The sequence below is a fragment of the Palaemon carinicauda genome, chromosome 9 (genome assembly GCF_036898095.1).
Source record: "Palaemon carinicauda isolate YSFRI2023 chromosome 9, ASM3689809v2, whole genome shotgun sequence".
Taxonomy (NCBI): Eukaryota; Metazoa; Arthropoda; class Malacostraca; order Decapoda; family Palaemonidae; genus Palaemon; species Palaemon carinicauda.
Window position 1 is genome coordinate 148,830,205 of NC_090733.1, and position 20,738 is coordinate 148,850,942.

The 20,738-nt window shown below is 41.8% G+C and overlaps 1 protein-coding gene across 2 annotated transcripts in view; it reads right to left on the reverse strand.

Annotated features, from left to right (window-relative positions):
- LOC137647261 (serine-rich adhesin for platelets-like) overlaps window positions 1–20,707 on the reverse strand; it is a 61,778-nt gene extending 41,071 nt beyond the window's left edge. The window contains exons 1-3 of one of the 2 annotated variants that reach the window (XM_068380654.1): window positions 20,626–20,707; window positions 16,442–16,474; window positions 6,400–6,557 (exon numbers count right to left, since the gene is read on the reverse strand). In XM_068380654.1, the coding sequence (XP_068236755.1) occupies window positions 6,400–6,557; window positions 16,442–16,474; window positions 20,626–20,638 (204 nt within the window). In that variant the 5' untranslated portion in view covers window positions 20,639–20,707. Of the gene's footprint in view, window positions 1–6,399; window positions 6,558–16,435; window positions 16,475–20,625 lie in introns of both variants that reach the window. The other variant, XM_068380653.1, reaches the window with a different exon arrangement.
- Between the last annotated feature and the right edge of the window lie 31 nt (window positions 20,708–20,738).

Genomic DNA, 20,738 nt, shown 5'->3' on the forward strand with positions numbered 1-20,738 from the left:
TCATTGCCTACGATCTCCGATAAGCTGGGGATATCGAAAGATTTAGGCCAAGGCCGAGAAGGCAGCTCATTTTTGGCTAGAAAACCAAGTTGTAGCGAACAAGTGGCTTTTTCTGACGAAAATCCTATGTTCTTGCTGAAGGCATGAATCTCACCGACTCTTTTAGCCGAGGCTAAGCATACCAGGAAAAGAGTCTTAAGAGTGAGATCTTTCAGGGAGGCTGATTGTAACGGCTCCAACCTGTCTGATATGAAGAATCTTAGTACCACGTCTAAATTCCATCCAGGGGTAGCCAAACGACGCTCCTTAGTGGTCTCAAAAGACTTAAGGAGGTCTTGCAGATCTTTATGTTTGGAAAGATCTAAGCCTCTATGCCGGAAGACCGATGCCAACATGCTTCTGTAGCCCTTGATAGTGGGAGCTGAAAGGGATCGTCCTTTTCTCAGGTATAAGAGGAAAACAGCTATTTGAGCTACAGAGGTACTGGTCGAGGATACAGAAACTGACTTGCACCAGTCTCGGAAGACTTCCCACTTCGATTGGTAGACTCTAATGGAAGAAGCTCTCCTTGCTCTAGCAATCGCACTGGCTGCTTCCTTCGAAAAGCCTCTAGCTCTCGAGAGTCTTTCGATAGTCTGAAGGCAGTCAGACGAAGAGCGTGGAGGCTTTGGAGTACCTTCTTTACGTGTGGCTGACGTAGAAGGTCTACCCTTAGAGGAAGACTACTGGGAACGTCTACTAACCATCGAAGTATCTCGGTGAACCATTCTCTCGCGGGCCAGAGGGAAGCAACTAACGTCAACCTTGTCCCTTCGTGAGAGGCGAACTTCTGCAGTACCTTGTTGACAATCTTGAACGGTGGGAATGCGTAGAGATCCAGATGTGACCAATCTAGGAGGAAAGCATCTATATGTATTGCTGCTGGGTCCGGGACTGGAGAGCAATAGATTGGAAGCCTCTTGGTCAGCGAGGTTGCAAAGAGATCTATGGATGGCTTTACCCCAAGTGGCCCAAAGTCTCTTGCACACATCCTTGTGGAGGGTCCATTCGGTTGGAATTACTTGCCCTTTCCGACTGAGACAATCTGCTATGACGTTCAAGTCGCCTTGGATGAACCTCGTTACTAGGGAGATGTCTTGATCTTTGACCAGATGAGCAGGTCCCTTGTGATCTCGTACAACGTCAGTGAGTGGGTACCTCCTTGTTTGAAGATGTACGCCAAGGCCGTGGTGATGTCCGAGTTAACTTCCACCACTTTGCCTCGAAGGAGAGACTTGAAGCTTTTCAAGGCCAGATGTACTGCAAACAGCTCCTTGCAGTTGATATGCATGCTCCTCTGACTCGAGTTCCACAGTCCTGAGCATTCCCGACCGTCTAGTGTCGCGCCCCAGCCCACGTCCGATGCGTCCGAGAAGAGAACGTGGTTGGGAGTCTGAACAGCCAGGGGAAGACCCTCTCTTAGGTTGATATTGTCCTTCCACCAAGTCAGACAAGACTTTATCTTTTCGGAAACCGGGATCGAGACCGCTTCTAGCCTCTTGTCCTTTTTCCAGTGAAAAGCTAGATGGTATTGAAGAGGACGGAGGTGTAGTCTTCCTAGTGACACAATTTGTTCCACGGATGACAGCGTCCCTACCAGACTCATCCACAGCCTGACTGAACAGCGTTCCTTCTTCAGCATCTTCTGGATGGATAGCAGGGCTTGATCTATTCTGGGGGCTGATCGTCTTGTTGTTCAGCAACGTCCTCATCAGAGGGTTCCTTACCGAAAACTGATGAGGAAACGGCAACGGAGTGGGCAACGTCTGGCTCGCTGAGTCCGGTCGCACTGGTGGATGCGTGACGGAGCCGGACGCAATATCATGGAACTGCTGCACAGTCTGTGAACTGTCAACAACCATGGGTGCGCGAGGAAGCACAGCGTCAACCCGAGACTGTCTAGACCGTCTGGGTTGTGCAGTCAACACCCTACCGGGTTGCTGAGGTTGACGCACTGTGTCAAAACAAGTCACCTCTGCTGGTTGTTGAACGTCCTGAACGTCAACAACCACCTCCGAGCGTCGCTTAACGTCAACGTGCGGCTGGCAACCCACACTGGGTCGCATCGGTGGAGGAACCACCTCAACTGGCAGACGCGAGTAGGTTACCTCAGCGTCAACAGGGCGCACAACCGACCGGTTGGAAGGTTGTTGGCCAGAAGGTTCGGTAGCAACCTTCTCCGCATTAAAGTCCTCTATCAAGGACGCAAGCTTGGACTGCATGTCTTGCAGCAAAGCCCATTTAGGGTCTACGGGAGCAGGTGTGGCAACAGACGGGGTTAGCGACTGAGGCGGTACCGTTTACCATCCCTGAAAGCCTTGTTATGCGTGACATAATTGTACAGCAAAACTTCAAAGGCTCGAAAACAGCTGTGAAGTTGACCTGTAAACAACTTGGAGCGTCTCCTGGCCAGGCGCCAGGGAGAGTCTACGAGAATTGAGAAGTCTATCTGGGCAAAGGCATGAACTCCCAAGCCGAGAACTTCTCTCGTGTCATATCAGACTCTCGCTCTATAAATCAGTTTAAAAGAAGGGAAAGCAAAGGCTGTATCCCCCAAACTCCTCCTGGTGAAAAACCAGTCGCCTAGCCAACGTAAAGCTCTCTAGGAGAGCGAGAGAGCACTAGCTTAAAAACAACGGCTTCGAAGTAGCTAGGCCTAGTGTAAGCTCTGACGTTTAGGCGCACGAGGAGCAGCAGTTACAAAAAGATCCGGACAAAGATCCTTAAAAAAATCATCATGATTTAATTAAAGTCCATAGGAGGCTAAGCAGCTTTAGGCTCCACTCCATCTGACAGAGTCCTCAAGGGAATATCAGTAGTAGGGAGAACAGCAACTTCCTCATCTACAGGAACCTTGTCCGATAAAAGCTGAGTCTCAAGCAAGGGAGAGACCTACCGTGGTGGCAATGCTTTACAAACAGAGTCCACACTCACTGGTGCATTAGTAGCGGACCAGAACGCAACGTCATGTAACTGCTTGACAGTCTGTGAACTGTCAACAACTGAACTGTCAACCACAACAGGTGCGTGAGGACGCACAGCGTCCACTCGAGACTGCTTTGACTGCCTAGACTGAGCAGTCAAAACAACTCTAGAATGCGGAGGTTGACGCACAGCGTCAAAACAAGTCAACTCTGATTGTTAGTGAACGTCTTGAACGTCAACAGGAGCATCAGCAAGTGGCCTAACGTCCAAATGCGGCTGAAAAACCACACGAGACCGCATCGAGTGTGGTTCTAAACAACCTGACTGACGTGACTAAGCTACGCCAACGTCAACAGTAAGCACAAAGGAACGTTAGGTTGGCTGAAAGCCAGGATATCGATGAGATAAACGGCTAGACTCAACGGACTAATCGGCAGAATAGTCTTCCATAAGGGAGGCAAGCATATACTGCATGTCTTGCCATACAACCCATTAAGGATCAACAGAAATGGTTGTGGTAAGAGACGAGGGTAACGTCTGTGACCGCAACACTTTGCCTACAAAAAAACTCTCGGAGTCTGTGTTACGCTTTTGTTAGGCGGCGAGCAGTTATCCGATGACTGCATAGGGTCAGAGCTGTCCTAATGGTTGTAACCAGGACGCTGGACCTGTCCTGAAAGGACTGACTTTCGCTTAAGGGCTTCGAAACCTTGTGACAGGTTTCTTATGCGAAAAGCCTTCGGATGACGAGGAGAAACAACGTCTCTCTCGTCTTATGGTAGGGGAGATCTTGGTAAGATACACCCGATACCATAGAGGGAAAACGTCTGTTCGTTGGTCAAGGCCTCTCGAACCCATAAGTCGTTTGACATTACTTCTCTCCTGGGCTTGGGAGCATGTAAGAGGTCCCGGACTAGGTGAACGACAGGCACGAACAGACGAACCCTCGGACGCAACACTGTAACACTTTGCGCATATCACTTTATCACTTCGATTTTCTGTTTTGCACTTATTTCACTGAAATCGAAACTTTTACTGATTTCTACCTGAAACACGCAATTCTACCCTTCATTAAAAGGTAGTAATTGCGAAATCAGTCGTATAATGCAAGCTCATTAATACCAGCAAAAAACAGAAAACATATTTAAGATAAAAAAATCAGTGGCTGGGAAAGAGACTAAACACTAGTTCATATAACTACGTTTTCAATCTCTCACCGCACATAGCCTGGGGACGAGAATAAATAACTAAAACGTTTTATCTTTCCTCCCCGTACAGCGACTAGGGACGAGAGTAACTCGAGAACAACGTTTCCCGCTTGAACGGAACGTTTTCTCTCCTCTCTCTCCCTCCGTCTCTATCTCTCTCTCTCTTTCTCTCTTGATTTCGCACCTAAGAGAAGAGCCCAATTATATTTCGTCAAAGAAACATGTTATTTGACTAAAGGAAAAAAACTGAAAGGTTTTTCAATTAATAAGTTCCTTTAAAATAGAATTTAAAACATTTAAGCTAAGAAAGAATGAACAAAACGTCAGAATCGATTTACTCTTACTGCAAAGTGAAACCGTGATACACTCTCTCTCTATCGTAACGATAGAGCGCATGTTGAACGTCCTGAACGTCAACAACTGCGTAGCATAAATAAACTAAACGTTAGTTCATCTTTGAAAACAGTACGAAGACTATCAAAGAAATTCTTTCATAAAATATTACATTTAAAAAGTTTTAAATCCTTAGCTCTTTAAAAGCTAATTACGATATATAGGGCTCAACGTTGATTAACTTCGGTTTCCAAGTTAGGACCGCCTACTCTCAGGAAAGGTCTACATAAACAAAACATTAAAATTATTTTTATATGTTTATAATAAATGGAAAGTTAATCGAAGAGGCCTAATAAAGGCGGAGAGATATAAAATATATAGAGGAAAATCTATAACGTGATATAATTACTAAAAGCCTAAACACACTTCCGTCTAAGGGAAGGGTCGGCCATTTAAAAGTGAAAGAAAGTCCATACTCTCTTTGTCACCATAATTAAATCTATCCAAAACGAGTTCAAGATTTAAGATGAAGATAAAACACCTGCATAGCGAAAGCTCAAAACTAGAATAAAGTACTTCACCAATTAGTTGTGAAAAAACTCCAGTTTAGCAACAGCGAGTAAGTACGTCTTGTCGATAGCTCGACAGAGAGAAAATTGAGTCTTTGTTTACATTGAGTACTGGGTATCTGGACGACAGATGGCGCTGTTGGGCACACCCGCAACCTGTGTAGCGATCGCTGGCGAGTTTTACCTTAGAGTTTTCTGTCGAGCAACAGAGTTGCAGCTATTATAATCACCGGCTAAGTTAAATATTGAAAATTCAGATGTTAGCAGATGACATGCATTATACTAAAAGTATATCATTCTTAGCAGAAAGTAGGTCTTCATATTGCCTTCCCATCAATGTCAGTTTGGATTATATGTAAATGAATATACAGTATAAAAATGAAAGCTAAACTTGCGGGACAATAAAAATTTCTGTTTATGTCAATACAGTACTATATGATTTAGTGTGTGCAAAGGCAAAATGAAAACTAAAACATTTGAAAGAAAACAACGCATTTTTGGCATGCAATCGTTCCAAGAAATAAAAAAAAGTATTTAATATTGCAATTAAACAATCATACAGTATTACTATAAATTTCTGAAATATTACTGAATGTACATGTATAAAAAATAACTCAAAGTTTAATTCTTTTACCTATGTTACTACAATGACTGACTTAATTTTTTTTCTGTAAAGTTTACCTTAAATTGACAGATGCCTATCTTGTGGCTACTGTATATAATTACAGTATATGATGTCAATAACATTGTCGACACTGTTAGTCTTCAAATCTGTGTCATTAAGGATTTTACCAACGCAAAATGAGAATTAATAGAAGAAATTATCTAATTCCAGTAAAAACACATACTGTACTGGTATCACGTATGTTCACCAATAAACATTCTACCCAACAAGCATCATGGTGATTTTTAATAAACCAAGACAAAGAGAAATATTTAATTGTCTTAAGCACCTGAAAGACTCATCCAAATACCTAGCAAAAATCATGTATATATGAAAAAAGGCAATTTCAGTCAATTAAAAAATGAATATGGATTAGAAACAAACTTCTGTAGAGAATACCTCACACAATCATTATAATATCAAACAGATAAAAATTTTAGGTACTGTATTCATCTAAGAGCTCTAATTTAAAAGAAATTCCATCTAGTATCATTTAGACTTACAGTGAAATGTGAATTTCTACAAATCACACTACAATATTTATAAAATTCATAAATATGAAGAAACATGAATTTTCTACTGGAAGAAGGAAGAAATTCAAACTACTGTATACGGGATATACAGTATAATAAATACAATAAAATAAATGCACAGATCATACCCTCTCCAGTTCTCCATAGCTGTCAAGATTAGCTAAATTCTGTAGAGAATTATTATCTAAAACAAGTGCTGTGGCATACGCCTGGTTAGCCGGTGCTTTCTCTAGACGCTTGAGTCTTCTGCCACAAAGGTCTAATACTACTTCTGAGTCACTGGCAACTGAAAAAGAATGATATTGCAGGGATTAAAATATTTTATTGCATTACATATGTGTACATTATACATTTTTTACCAACCTTATATAATATAGAGGAAAAGACTATGTTTCCTAACTACACACTACAGTATCTAATAACTAAAGTAGTACTGTAGTTGTAGTTCAAATGGTGGTAATAATAATTTTTAAAGTACAGTAATCAGATTTTTTTTAGCTTTAGTTATGGTGTATGTTTTCAGCGCAAAGCTGGATGGCTGTTGAATCATTTAACAAGCAGTAAGCAAAAAGTGGGGGCAAGGGCAAGGAACCCCACCCCTTTACTTATCAAAAGTCTTTTCACTTATAACCTTTCAACTCAGGAATGAGAAAAATGGTTGAGAGAAGTATAATGAAAAGAACTCGGGTTTGTATAGTTAGGAAAAAAACAAATTATTTAAAAAATTTGTGATTTGTTCCTAGGTGAATACAAAACAATCCTCCTTTAGGTAGGGAGACCTACTGCTTATTGGGTTGTAAGACTGCTTAGAATTGAAGAGGCAAGTTCTTTTTCTTCTCTGGAATGTCAACCTACCTGGTCCTGTACGAGAGCAAAGGAGATGACTACAGTAATCTCCAATCTGTCTATCATTGGAATAAATATGCTGGTACGACCTGGATTATCCAAGATTGGTACATAGTCAAAGGAGGGATTGCAGCCCAGAATAATATACCTGCCATATGATGACCAAAGGGTTGGTATATATTCCCCCCTCAAGAATATACTGTAATGTATACCAACTCAGAAGTGTAGTTCACCAGCATCATGTCAGGTCCAGCAAGTCCTTAAGATAGGGGCAGCAAGAAAGGAGGAGAAGAGCCAGTTATTCTGCCACCATTCCAGACTTACTGCTATACGTTACCACAAACAAGATGCTTACCGTCCCGTATGGGGTCTGGGCTAGCTACATAACTACTTGAGCAGCCACAACGTGACCAAGTGCAAAGGAGTCAAGGGGCTTGCGGGTATTCCTATAGAAAAAGGTCATGAAGATGGTTTGATGCATAAACTCTCACACCTTCACCCCCCCCAACTACAAAATTCCTCTTAAAAGCAAGGGTGGCGCCTAGCCCCTGATTTTGATGGTTCCAGTCCTAGCTGGAACATGGACCCTCTCAACAGTCGAGGTATGTGCACTATGGACCGACTCCCAAACTCAGAAGAGATAGAGTTAAAGACACTTCTTTCTTGGTTCTGCACGGAAATATACAGCAGATGCTTCTACTGACAACGCTGCTGAGAAAACGCTGTTGTTTAGCCAAGCAGCCCTCTACTCTCTTGATACATCTGAGCACAGTTGCGTGTTAGGAGGCGAAGAGTCAAGTGGGACTCTATTATGAGGGTTAGCCAACAGGTAAGATAAACCTAAGACTCACGTTAAGCCATCACGAGGAGGAGTGGTGATCCTTGGAGACTAACCAGTGATTCTTCAAACAGTATTTGAAGAGATCTCTAGTGAAGATGCTCGCTTGAGGCAAAAGTTTTTCCAGTGAGGAAAGGTGGCTGAGAAGATTCTGGCTACATTATGATTGTTCAATATGAGAGAAGGTTGCATTACATCTTTAGACTTGCTGATGAGGTTGTCTAACCGATTGAATCTCCTTGTTACCACGATGGCCAAGTGCTTCAACTTTGGCTTGGGTGAAAGATTTGACTTTTCATAGATTACCACAATCCCCAGACTGGGGTGCATGGATAAGCTCAAATAGGGAGCACTGCAAACAGGGATTCCCACTAGCATCATTGGTACCATGGTGACTAACACTGCTGGCATTGGAATTACAGTACTGCTAAAATCACTGGGGTCATCAAGGCAAGGCAGCTTTAGGTATCTACTCCTTCAAAAGACATCAAGCACCTACCAGAAAGAACTAGGGAAAGCCAAGCTTTTCTTAAGTCTTTTGTCATAGGCAGTCTGCAATAAAGAGCTTCCAGCACATGTTAGAGTGCAGTGATCACCTCGCACTTCACAAAACCTGGATAACTTTCCAATGTAGATCTGAGTTCTCCATGCTTCTGAAGGATACTAACGGAACTAAGTCAGAGTGTAAATGCCGAATTTTCTGCAAACTCAAAGAGAAGAGCAAAGTGCTAATTAGAATGGTAATTCATGGACATGTCCAAATTATGCCTAAGACAACTTAGCTTTCCCGTACCTCTGAAAAAGCGCGCCCAATGGGAGGTAGGTCACAATCTACTCTTGGTATAAAGTGGATAATTGCAAACAATTATGCTTCTAAATAGTATATATCTAATGGAAATTTAGTCATACACTGATGCAGGTCCAACACACACACACATTCATTTTGTTCCATTATTAACACGAAGCTGCATTACACAATCATTCAAGCTAAAAGATAAGAAAATGTTATTTTCCTTAGTAAAATAAATTTTTGAATATACTTACCCGATGATCATATAGCTGCATCCCTGCTGCCCGACAGAAAAAACCTACGGGAGGAATACGCCAGCGATCGCTATACAGGTGGGGGTGTACATCAACAGCGCCATCTGTCAAGTAGGTACTCAAGTACTCGATGTCAACAACGAACCAATTTTCTCCTCTGTCCCACTGGTTCTCTATTGGGGAGGAAGGGTGGGTCCTTTAATTTATGATCATCGGGTAAGTATATTCAAAAATTTATTTTACTAAGGAAAATAACATTTTTCAATATCAAACTTACCCGATGATCATATAGCTGATTCACACCCAGGGGGGTGGGTAGAGACCAGCATAACAAGTTGACATTATGAGCTAAGTATTCCGTATTTTATTTTAGCAGTTATTCAAAATAACAAGCATAAAATAAATAAGTACCTGGTAAGGAAGACGACTTGAACAATTACTCTGCCTTTTTAAGTACGTCTTCCTTACTGAGCCTCGCGATCCTCATAGGATGCTGAGCGACTCCTAGGAGCTGAAGTATGAAGGGTTGCAACCCATACTAAAGGTCCTCATCAAAACCTTTAATCTAGGCGCTTCTCAAGAAATGATTTTGACCACCCGCCAGATCAAGTAGGATGCGAAAGGCTTCTTAGCCTTCCGGACAACCCAAGAATATTTCAAGAGAAAGATTAAAAAGGTTCTGGAATTAGGGAATTGTAGTGGTGGAGCCCCCACCACTACTGCACTCGTTGCTACGAATGGTCCCAGAGTGTAGCAGTTCTCGTAAAGAGACTGGACATTCTTAAGATAGAAGACGCGAACACTGATTTGCTTTTCAAATAGGTTGCGTCGAATATATTTTGCAGAGATCTATTTTGTTTAAAGGCCACGGAAGTTGTGACAGCTCTAACTTCGTGTGTCCTTACCTTCAGCCAAGCTTGGTCTTCCTCATTCAGAATGGAATGAGCTTCTCGTATTAACAGTCTGATAAAAATAGGATAAAGAATTCTCTGACATAGGCAAAGATGAATTCTTAACTGAACACCATAAAGCTTCAGACGGGCCTCGTAAAGGTTTTAAAATAGAACTTAAGAGCTCTTACAGGACATAATACTCTTTTTAGTTCATTTCCAACCATACGATAAGTTTGGAATATCGAACGATATTGGTCAAGGCCGAGAAGGCAGCTCGTGTTTGGCTAGAAAACCAAGATGTAGAACATGTATCCGTTTCGGATGAGAATCCGATGTTCTTGCTGAAGGCATGAATCTCACTGACTCTTTTAGCTGTGGTTAAGCATATCAGGAAAAGAGTCTTAAAGGTGAGATCTTTCAGGGAGGCTGATTGAAGTGGTTCGAACCTGTCTAACATAAGGAATCTTAGAACCACGTCTAAATTCCAACCAGGAGTAACCAAACGACGCTCCTTCGTGGTCTCAAAAGACTTAAGGAGGTCCTGTAGATCTTTATTGTTGGAAAGATCTAAGCCTCTGTGACAGAAGACTGATGCCAACATGCTTCTGTAACCCTTGATAGTGGGAGCTGAAAGAGATCGCTCTTTCCTCAGATATAAGAGGAAGTCAGCTATTTGAGTTACAGAGGTACTGGTCGAGGATACGGATACTGACTTGCACCAGTTTCGAAAGATTTCCCACTTCGATTGGTAGACTCTAAGGGTGGATGTTCTCCTTGCTCTAGCAATCGCTCTGGTTGCCTCCTTCGAAAAACCTCTAGTTCTCGAGAGTCTTTCGATACTCTGAAGGCAGTGAGACGAAGAGCGTGGAGGCCTTGGAGTACCTTCTTTACGCGTGGCAGACGTAGCAGGTCCACCCTTAGGGGAAGAGTTCTGGGAACGTCTACTAGCCATCGAAGTACCTCGGTAAGTTATTCTCTCGCGGGCCAGAGGGAAGCAATTAGCGTCCACTTGTCCCTTCGTGAGAGGCGAACTTCTGCAGTACCTTGTTGACAATCTAGAACGGAGGGAATGCATATAGATCTAGATGAGACCAATCAAGTAGAAAGGCATCTAAAAGAACTACTGCTGGGTCCGGGATAGGTGAGCAAAGTATTGAGAGCCTCTTGGACATCGAGGTTGCGAAGAGATCTATGGTTGGCTGGCCCCAGGTGACCCAAAGTCTCTTGCATACATCCTTGTGGAGGGTCCAATATGTTGGAATTATTGTCCCTTCCTACTGAGACAATCTGCTAAGACATTCAAGTTGCCTTGGAAGAAACTTGTAACTAGTGAAAAGTCTAGACCTGTTGAACAGGAGAGGAGGTCACTTGCGAACTCGTACCATGTCAGAGAGTAGGTCCCTCCTTGCTAGGAGATGTACATCAAAGCAGGGAGTTGACAGTGTTCACCTCCACTACTTTGCCTTGAAGGAGAGACCTGAAGCTTTTCCAGGTCAGACGTACTGCCAGAAGCTTCTTGCAGTTGAAATGCATTGTCCTTTGACTCGAGTTCCATAATCCCGAGCATTCCCTACCGCCTAAGGTCGCACCCCAGCCTACGTCCGATGCGTCTGAGAAGAGAACGTGGTTGGGAGTCTGAACAGTCAGGGGAAGACCCTATCAAAGGTTGATAAAGTCCTTTCATCCAGTCAGACCAGACTTATCTTCCGGAAACCGGGATCGAGAACGCTTCTAGCGTCTTGTCCTTTTCCAGAGAAGAGCTAGATGAAAACGAAGAGGACGGAGGTTTAGTCTTCCAAGTGACACCAATTGAACCACGGATGACAGTGTCTTAACCAGACTCATCCACAGCCTGACAGGGCCGTGTTCCTTCTTCAGCATCTTCTGGATGGATAGCAGGGCTGGGGGTTGATCGTCTTGTTCAGCCATGTCCTCATCAGAGGGTTCCTCATCCGAAACTGATGAGGAAACGGCAACGGAGTGGGCAACGTCTGACTCGCTGAATCCGGTCGCACTGGTGGATGCGTGACGGAGCCGGACACAAGATCATGGTACTGCTGCACAGTCTGTGAACTGTCAACCATGGGGAAGCGAGGAAGTACAGCGACAACCCGAAACTGTCTAGACTGTCTGGGTTGTGCAGACAACCCCTTATCGGGTTGCTGAGGTTGCCGCACTGCATCACAACAAGTCACCTCTGCTGGTTGTTGAACGTCTTCCTAGTGACACACTGAACGTCCACAACCACCTCAGAGAGTCGCTTAACGTCAACGTGCGACTGGCAACCCACACTGGGTCGCACCGGAGGAGGAACCATCTCAACTGGCGGACGTGAGTAGGATATCTCAGCGTCAACAGGGCGTACAACCAACCGGTAGGAAGGTTGTTGGCAAGAAGGTTCTTCTCCGTAAAAAAAAATCCTCTATCAAGGACTAAGCTTGGACTGCATGTCTTGCAACAAAGCCCAAGGTCTATGGGAGCAGGTGTGGCAACAGACGGGGTTAGCGACTGAAGCGGAACCATTTACCCTCCCTGGAAGCATGTTATGCTTTAATTAAAGTCCATAGGAGGCTAAGCAGCTTAAGGCTCCTCTCCAAATGACAGAGTCCTCAAGGGAATATCAGAAGGAGGGAGAACAGCACTTTCTCATCTACAGGAACCATGTCCGAGAAAAGCTAGGTTATCTCAGTGAGGGTTTCACTGGTGCATAAGCAGCAGACCAGAAGGCAACGTTATGAAACTGCTCGACAGTCTGTGAACTGTCAAAAACTGAACTGTCAACCACAACAGGAGCGTGAGGACATACAGCACTGGTGTATTAGTAGCAGACCAGAAGGCAACGTCATGTAACTGTTTGACAGTCTGTGAGTTGGCAACAACCAAAGCTGTGTGGGGAAGCCTCAACTCCTGACTGACTAGTTTGCTGCGGGCGAGTGGCGGTAACCACAGTGTGTTGCGGAGGCTAACACACCGTGTCAAAACACGGCAGCTTGTGGTAGCTCACGCACGGCAACGGAGTGCTCCGTGTGTCTGTGGGAGTCAGCATACGTCTGGCAGGGTCGACTGCGCATGGGTGGAGGAGCTCTCACAACAAGAGTGTGGGAGCAGGCAGCCATGCCGGGCGCACAACCGTGGTAGGCTGTAGGCCAACGGGTGCATCGTCAACCTTCTCCGCAGTCGGAGTGTGGGAGCTGGCAACAACAAAAGCGGAGTGCTGGTGCGTGGGAGGGACTGCCGTGGGTTGCGGAGCATGCCGCATTGCGTCAAAACACGGCAGCTTGACAGCACCTTCCCACTGCTGATGCGGTAGCTCACGCATGTCAACGGAGGGTGCAGCATGAACATGCGTCTGGCAGAGTTGACTGCGCATCGGTGGTGGACCTCTCACAGGTGGAGTGTGGGAGCTGGCAGCCGCAGTATCTGCTGAGCGCACAACCGTGGCAGGTTGTAGGTTAACAGGTGCAGTGTCAACCTTCTCAGCACGATACTCCTGCATGAAGGAAGCAAGCTGAGACTGCATAGTCCGCAGCATGGACCACTAGGGTCTACCAAAGACGGCAACAAACGGAGCCACTGTCCGTTGTGACTGAGGGTCTAAAACAGCTGGTGCGGCAACAGACGGAGTTACTGCCAGTTGCGGTACCACCTTGCCTCTCTTGGGAGGTGTGCAGTCGTCGGATGACTGCAGCGAGTCCGAACTGACCCAGTGGCTACACCTAGGCCGTTGGACTTGCGCGGAAGGGACCGACTTGCACTTAAAGCTGCAAGATTTGGTCCATGGTTTCTGCGAGAAACCTCTTCCGCAGACGAGGAATAAATGGGCTCTCTCGTCTTAATGTGGGTGGGGCGATCACGTCGGCAACGTGTGTAGATACACCCGAAACCACCGAGGGAAACGTCTGTTCGTCGATCAAGGCCTGTGGAACCCATAAGTCCTTCGACATTACTTCTCCCCTGGGCTTGGGAGCTTGTAAGAGGTATCGGACTAGGTGAACAACTGGCACGAACAGACGAACCCTCGAACGCAACACTGTAACACTTTGCGCATATCACTTTATCACTTTTGATTTTCTGTTTGCACTTATTTCACTGAAATCGAAACTTTAAGTGATTTGTACCTGAAATACGCAATCCTATCCTTCATTAAAAGGTAGTAATTGTGAAAACAGTTTTACAATGCAACAGAAAAACATAATGAAAGATAAAGAATTCAGTGGCTGGAAAAGAGACTAAACACTAGATCAAATAAACTACGTTTAAAATCTCTCACCGCATAAAGCCTGGGAACAAGAATAAAACTCTAGAAACGTTTTACCTTCTTCCCCTACAGCGACTAGGGAGAAGAGTAAAAAACGAGAACAACGTTACCCGCTTGAACGAAACGTTTATTCTCCTCTCTCTCCCTCCGTCTCTATCTCTCTCTCTCTTCTCTCTTGACTTAGAACCTGAGAGAAGAGCCCAATTATATATCGTTAAAACATATTATTTGCTAAAGGAAAAAACTGAAAGGTTTCCCAAATAAAAAGTTCCTTTATTAGAATTAAAACCATTTAAGCTAAGAAAGAATGAACGAAACGCTAGAATCGGTTTACTCTTACTGCAACGTGAAACCGTGAAATACTCTCTCTCTATCGTAACGATAGAGCGCATGTTGAACGTTCTGAACGTCAACAACTGCGGAGACTAAACTAAACGTTAGTTCATCTTTGAAAACAGTACGAGACTATCAAAGAAATTCTTTCAAAAACATTAAAAGTATAAATTCTTAAAAGGAAAATACGATATGACGGGCTCAATGTTAATTAACTTCGGTTCCAAGTAAGGACCGCCTACTATTAGGAAAGGTCGCATATAAACAAACATAAAAATTAATTTTTTATAAGTTTATAATAAATGGAAAGTTAATCGAAGAGGCCTATAAAGGCGGAGAGATATAAAATAAATAGATCTATAACTTGTTAAGCAAAATTACCAAAAACCTAAACACACTTCCGTCTAAGGGAAGGGTAGGCCATTTAAAAGTGAAAGAGAGTCCATACTCTCTTCGTCACCAACACTTCCGTCTAAGGGAAGGGTCGGCCATTTAAAAGTGAAAGAGAGTCCATACTCTCTTCGTCACCATAATTAAATCTATCCAAAACGAGTTCAAGTTTTGAAATGAAGATAAAACCTCTGCATAGCGAAAGCTCAAAACTGGAATAGTGTACTTCACCAAATCGTTGTGAAAACAAATCCAGTTAGGGACGGCGTATTTAGTAGGTCTTGCCTGTGGCACGACAGAGGGAAAATTGGTTCGTTGTTGACATCGAGTACTTGAGTACCTACTTGACAGATGGCGCTGTTGATGTACACCCCCACCTGTATAGCGATCGCTGGCGTATTCCTCCCGTAGGTCTTTTCTGTCGGGCAGCAGGGATGCAGCTATATGATCATCGGGTAAGTTTGATATTGAAAAAAATCAAATTCTTGAATAGGATGCACGAGTACTGTACTGTACATCCATACCCATTGTGGCAAAAGACAAACGTGGATTCTTTGACAGGTGAGTGGGCGGGGCTACTCGGCCACACTCACCAACTGTCGTTAAATATTTTGTTAACGATTTCAACTCCCATTCCTGCTCCACTAAAGGCATTTAGTATTAAAATCACTACAAGACTGGAAAAAATTCTAAGGATAAAAGATTCTCAGCCATCCTTAGACAGGGAAACACATGGATAAAATATCTATATATATATATATATATATATATATATATATATATATATATATATATATATATATATATATATATATATATATATATATATATATATATATATATATATATATATATAAGAAACCATGCCTGTGTATTGAACAGTCAATTTTGCATACTCATCAAAGTCCATTTCCCAATATAATTTTTTGCCACTTAAACTGTTACACTGTTACCCTGCAGCTCATTTTGATTGTAGTGTACAGTACTGTATTTGCCCAATTTTTGCAGAACTGTCTTTGTTAAAGAATTTACTGTTATATGTTGGCCTTTTTTTAATGGAAAAAATGAAAAGTATTTTTAATATGCTTACTGTACGGCAATGAATTTTTTACAAATTTTTGTATATCAAAGAGAATTTGAGAAATAAGGCAAACATTACTGTATTAATGAATAAGCAAATTCCTGAACTATTTTTAAAGCAAGGACTGTATCAATATTTTTCTTTACTTTTCATGAATCACTCTGTAACACAATATACTGAAAAATGGGTAGAGTAAGCTAATACATAGCTATGAAATTTGAGAATATAAATAGGAAGTTAAGCGTGTTTCTAACTACAGTACAAAATAAGGTTACATGTCCCCTTCACAATTCCCAAAATACAGTTCAAAAGATAAATTTCATTGAAAAAATTATTCACAATCTATACAGAAAATAAGTGTTCTAGTAAATCTGCCCTCTTTGCCGATAAAGTTGCATGATATAGAATTAATTTTTACTAAAGCTTCAGTTAAAACTATACTTTTATTCATTATAAAAACAATAGTTAGTGGATACAACACCTTTACCTGTGTCATCTTGTCCATCATCCTTTTCCTCTCCTGAAAGAGAAAGAAAAATGCATGAGGGAATTTGAAAATAAAAAGCTGGCGGAAGTCAAGTACAAAACAAATATCTTCATCACAACATGGCTTGTAACAGCCTATGCATTGATCTGACAAAAATTAAAAACTGTTCTTGACTTTGTTTGGATTCAACTTCATGCCCCATAATTTACACCAGGCACTAATTTTAGCTAGACCTCCATTAAGGGATCCAGCAACCAAGTGAAAGTCACATAATAAACAAAATTAAGACTGTACATATTGATCAATGATTTTTTATTGTTATTCTTGATGAATACCCTTTTTACTATGTTAGGTGGTGCAACTGCAAAGTAAAAGAAAATAATGCCAAACTTTGTAGTGTGTATTAACATATTATCCCTGACATTGTGCAATAGGGGGTGTAGAAATAACAATTAAAATTTTTAAAGTTTTACTACCAAATACCTAGCATAAAAAGGGTAAATGTGTAGGAGAGCTCCGCGGAAGATCTTGAAGAATTTAAACACCTACAATTCACTATTATATCATATAGAACGCTTATATAATAGTCAACATATGAGCAGCTTCTATTTAACGAAGATATTCGTGTGTATAGTTATGTTTCACTTGGATTTTTTTCTAAGTGTTTGTTTTTGTTTACTGTGTGATGTCTTGGCTAAAATGAGCTGTTTCACCGCCTTACTGCGTATGGTAAACTAGTTCTCAATGCTATTCTAACCAATAACAGGTGTTTTCTTGACGTTACACTGTTTGAAAACCAATCATTGCGGTTTTTACAAATCTAGCCAATGCTGACACTTATTACTTCACTTATCCCTGCTATTTTTCCACCAGTTACCACAGTTTACGTGAAGTTCCGCCGAGGAATATCTTTGCACGTCTCGGATCTCCCTTCAAACTGAAAAGCTCATTTTGCCGTGAAGTGTGGAGCAATTAGCAGGACCTTCATCCCGTTCCGACTGTGACACTTGTGACAATTGCTTTATTTCTTATGGGGATTTTTGTGTACATTATTCAGGGAAAGTTGATTTGCTAATTGCATTTGCTCAACGTCATGGTTTGATTTTGGCAGAGAAAAAGTGCCCTAATTGTGAAAATGTGTGCCGTATAGATTACAACAAATTAGCATTCCGGTGTGATCGTAGTGTGGTTACTCGTGGGAAAAGGAAGAGGAGGTGCAATTTTTTCTTGTCTTGTTTCAAAGGTAAGTTAGATATTGAGACTAATTTGAAGTTTGTGTTCTTTTTTTTGCAAAAGGCGTTTTCATTTGAATTTGTTTCGTTTGAACTGAAACTCAATGTGGCCTTAAGGGGGGGTACAGGGCCCCATAGGCTAGGTTAGGTGGGTGTCTTAGGTTCGGTGGTGCCCTGAAAATTACTGTGGCCTTAAGGGGGGGTCGCAGGGGGGGCGGAGGCCCCCCCCCCGGTAGGCCTAGGTAGGGGTACATGGCCCCCAGGGTAGGGTAGGTAGTTGTATTAGGTTCGGTAGTGCCGCGAAAAATCACTTTTCTCCTCCTCCCCCACCCAAAAACCCCGCTTCCCACTGGGGTCCCCCATAATTGTAGTAGGTTTATGCTTACATTTTCTGTGTAAGAGTTAGGTGGTTGTAGGAGGATTATCTCACAGTTTCAAGGTAACTGTAGCTCTAATTTACTGTTTTCTTTCGTTTTCTACTTTTAGAAACTTTTAAATCAAGCGCGGAGCTCTCCTACACATTTACTATAAAAAGATTTTATAAAACCAGTTGTGTATACAGTATTGCAAGTTTTCTTCTATATAAAAATGTAAAGGATAAACATCAAAGTCAATAAGCATATGCATCCATATGTCAAGAGCAGTGTAAAGGGTGGGAGTTTGAGGGATGAAGGAAAATGCCAAAATTTTAACTCTATCACCATGACAAATATTGCTAAAGGTTTCCACAATGAAACAGATCATGTTAAATGTACAAGAGTTTTCAAGTATTACATAAAAATTCATGGCAGTGCATCCACTTTACAAAAAAAGTATTAACTTGCTCAACATTTAACCTAGTCTTTGTATTTATTAATAATCCATCTCTCATAGTACCATTACAGATCAAAAATATTTCCTTGTATGGTTAGTAAGAATAAGAAATTCTAGGTCAGTTCAGGGGGGTGGGGGTGCTATAACGTACTGCATCCAAAGATAGCGGAGAGTGTGAAGTTTCAATGTTTACTATGGTTGGTACCAGTGTAAATAATTACCAACTGCAGTATTGCTAATAATTTTCTACTGATGATATGCTTGAAAGCATATGATGTTGGCATAAGGGTACCTAAGCCTATGATTAGCATAGGCTATTGCTAAGGAAATGGTTAAGTAAAACTGTTGATTAATGAGATATCATTGTAGTAACATGGTGTGGAGCAAATGCATTAAGCGTTCAATTTCGTGCGGAATTTGTGACATGTGGCAAGTTGTTTGGGCCAGGGAGATCATTAAGCACCAATGTGCAAGGGGGTGGGTATACTGCAGGTGCACTATAAAAGGTAAATCTATATACAAACACAATAAATTTAATGAAAATCTAAGACATGTTTCTGGTGTATTTATAGGTAATTTGAACATTAATGACAAAAATGTGTCAGCATACCATATTTTTAGTTATGGATGTTTAAAAGATTAAAAGTTAAGAGAAAAAAATCATATTTCAAAAGGGAAACAAACAGGGATATGACCTGACCTAAGGTTCCCTACCTAACCCAAGATGCAGATGCCTCTCCTTAACTATAGGGGGGAGGGGTGTAAAGAACCAGTATGACTAATCTTCTAGGACTCTCCTTAGCTTAACCTAAAGTAGGATGGCTTCTGTTCTGACACATGGTTTTACAGAAGGCTCTTTATTTCACTGATCCTTATACTTTAAGATTGGCACGATCCCAACGAGATCTTCACAAACTAAGTTAAGGGGGGGCGATTGACCAAAAATAAGTCATGTGATATGGAAAACATCTGACTGCCTATTTGGAGGGCGATACAAAATAACAAGCAGTATAAAAGGTACAAAGAATGGTAAATTATCATCCAAAGACACTGAATTGAGAACTTTCAATTAAGTATCTACAGTATTAATATAATGTAGATACGATGATTAAAGCATATGGATTTAAAGTGTCTCTGAGGAGATACACACCAAAAGGTTTACCCCAATTTCTCAACTATTAATGTACTATAATACCCTAAAAAGATTCAAAGTTAAAAGAGGTCGGAAAGCAATATGGATAGGAAGCACGAACCAAACGTTGTATGGTTTAAGGCTAACCTGGGCTGAAGCAATATCACCCACCTGATACTACCCAGCAAAACCTAAACATGGCTTAATCTAACCTAAAGAAATATGATGTAGGCATGGTAACAAGAGTTGCTAATTTTAGTTTGTTTTAAGGGCTGCTCTCCTGGCCTTATCACACAGGGGAACATAATTGGAATATATAGACTTCAAAAGATGTTATCAATCTGATATTACTCTGGCCTACATACAGACTGTGGTGCATACTACTCTATCATATGTTAATAATATAGTTTTAATGTAAATCCAGCCTGATACACCAAAGAATGCAGTGTGACCTACTGTAGGAAAGCCATGCCTGATCCTAGCCACATGTCCTATGTAAGACAGTTCAGTGCAACTTTTATTACATAATTCGGCCCAAGTTAGTTAGCTGGCAGTGCTTTACATATATCTGAAGTTTATCTAGTAAGCCCTAGGTTAGGTCTTGCCAAGCTATCAACGTCCAACATCCAAGCCCTGCCCACTTTATTACAACCCACAAACAATAAAAACACAATGTTCTTTGGCATAAAAATAGAGAAAATAGGGGAAACCATACAAATAATACCCATTTATCATGATCAAGGCACCATCTGAATTGTTAACTTGAGGAAATGAATTTGCGTCTTACTGTCAAACGCGAAATAAGGCTGGGTGGAATCATTTTAGAAGAAAAGACCATTATATTTATTGATCAACTCTCAATCTTTCCAATGACATAGCTACTTCTGAGGGTTCCAGGAGAGAAACTCCATTAATGCTTTTCTAAAAGAACCTAAATTTAAAGTTAATGCTGTTCCCGTGAGAGATTAATAGAGATATTTACAAGAATTTTCTAAAATAGTACATACCTGAGGAGGCCATATTTAAGCGCCAATGTTTTGGTCGACTTTCGTAGGAAATCGATGATATATTTTGATTTTCATTTTCCTAATATCAGCAAACATACTATATTTTATTTTAA